At 41.9% G+C, this 1,870-nt stretch overlaps 1 protein-coding gene across 1 annotated transcript; it reads right to left on the bottom strand.

Moving 5' to 3' along the window:
- Window positions 1–797: 797 nt before the first annotated feature.
- On the bottom strand, window positions 798–1,496 carry LOC138875424 (uncharacterized). The gene has a single exon (XM_070154252.1). The coding sequence runs from the start codon at window positions 1,494–1,496 to the stop codon at window positions 798–800; it is 699 nt and encodes a 232-aa protein (XP_070010353.1).
- Window positions 1,497–1,870: the final 374 nt, after the last annotated feature.

Genomic DNA, 1,870 nt, shown 5'->3' with positions numbered 1-1,870 from the left:
AGTACTCGAGTGTAATAGCTATACTACGACCCCAATTAATCACATGATTGCCCTAGATTCATGCTACCCGTTAGGTATCCACCTAGGCGGAAGTCACTACCCTAGTCCCTTTAAATCTTTTAAAACAACTAACAAAAATATTGTACTTAGTTTCAAAAACTGCATGTTATAGAATAGAAGTAGAAGTAGAAATGAAACCAACCATTCGTGGAAGTGCAATTTAGTGCAAAAACCGCATCTCTACTCGGATATAAACCTAAATCCAAACAAATTGATTCCTTATGGATTCGATCCTGACCTTTATTGGTTAAAACTACATCGACCATCCTTTCTACTAAATAGTAGTACATGTTTGGAACCAATCAGTTTTTAGCGCCGTTGCCGGGGATCGAACCCGCATCACCCGCGTGACATGCGGGAATACTGACCACACATTGCACCAGCGAAGTCCATGAACTATCCGAAATGGGGTACACAATCCCTGCATCTAGCTACTATATAATTTCCTTCTTGATGACCTCTTGCATGGACTAATTCAACCTCCTTTGGTGTTCCCCAGAGGGTTTGGCATCATCCTCTAGTATAATTTTGTGCATGTGAAAGGCCGGGCTTATACCCCGAATGTCAACCAAAGTCTATCCAATTGCCTTCTTCCTTATTTGGAGCACTGCAAGGGTGGCATCTACCTTCACGTTAGTTAAGCACGAAGAAAGAATAACAGGTAAAGTTGAACAAGGGCCTAAGAATTCATACCTGATATGTGAAGGCAAAGGCTTCAACTCCAATATAGGAGGCTCCTAGATTGAGGGCTTTGTTGGTGGAGTCTTTCGATTCTCAAGATCCAAGGAAATTTTCTGGGGCTCATATATGTATGAACTCATTCCTTGCAAAGCATTAACATATTCCACCAAACCTTCATCCTCAGTCACATCATGGTTCAACAACACAGCTTCCCAAGGGTCCTCTACATTGTTAACAGCACTAGTGTCTTCAACAATCACCTCGGTCACAATATCCACAAATGAACATACTTTGTTGCTATTGGGCTGCCTCATTGACTTGCAGACATGGAGCACAACTTTTTCATCACCCACTGGGAAGGTGAGCTCCCCTTCTTCCACATCAACTAAAGCCTTCCCTATATCTAGGAAAGGTCTCCCTAATATGATCGGCACCTTATAGTCAACCTCGCAGTCAAGTATCAAAAAATCCGTGCGAAGTATGAACTTGTCAACCCGAATTAGCACATCATCTATTATCCCCAATGGCCTATTCATTGTTCTATCCGCCATTTGCAACCTCATGGATGTGGACCTTGGTTTCCCAATCCCCAACATCTTGAACACAGAATATGGCATCAATTTAATGCTTGCCACCATGTTGCACAAAGCCTTGGTGAAATCGGCACTACCAATAGTGCACGGTATTGTAAAAGCACCGTGGTCTTCTAGCTTTGGGGCCATGGAATGTACAATGAAACTTAGTTGATGCGTCATCTTGATTGTTTCACAATTCATGGATCTATTCTTTGTTATCAAGTTGGCATTTGTTCTAGAGCTTCCACCAAAGGCACGTTTATGGACAAAACTTTCATTATATCAATAAATTTCTTGAACCGGTTCTCATTATTTTGTTTTGAAAGCCTTTAAGGGTATGGTGGAGGAGGCCTTGGAAAAGGAGACTTGGCTTTGGGCACTACCGTTTCCGGTATATCTATCACGTGTTCCCTAGACGGGTTCACATCATTTTGTGTATCCTCCACGTTGTCGTCAAAGTAAATTCTCACTTCTTCATCCATATTCTCATCACTCACTTGCACATCATTTCTTTGCTCATCATCTTGCAACAACACATCATCACTCACAACCTT

Source organism: Nicotiana sylvestris, chromosome 8, assembly GCF_000393655.2.
Source record: "Nicotiana sylvestris chromosome 8, ASM39365v2, whole genome shotgun sequence".
Classification (NCBI taxonomy): Eukaryota; Viridiplantae; Streptophyta; class Magnoliopsida; order Solanales; family Solanaceae; genus Nicotiana; species Nicotiana sylvestris.
Note: the sequence above shows the minus strand (reverse complement) of the source record. Positions and strands in the feature narration are given on the sequence as shown.

Bases quoted from the DNA above. Each gene is read 5' to 3' on its own strand.
- LOC138875424 (XM_070154252.1), bottom strand. From the start codon at position 1,496: ATGACGCATCAACTAAGTTTCATTGTACATTCCATGGCCCCAAAGCTA.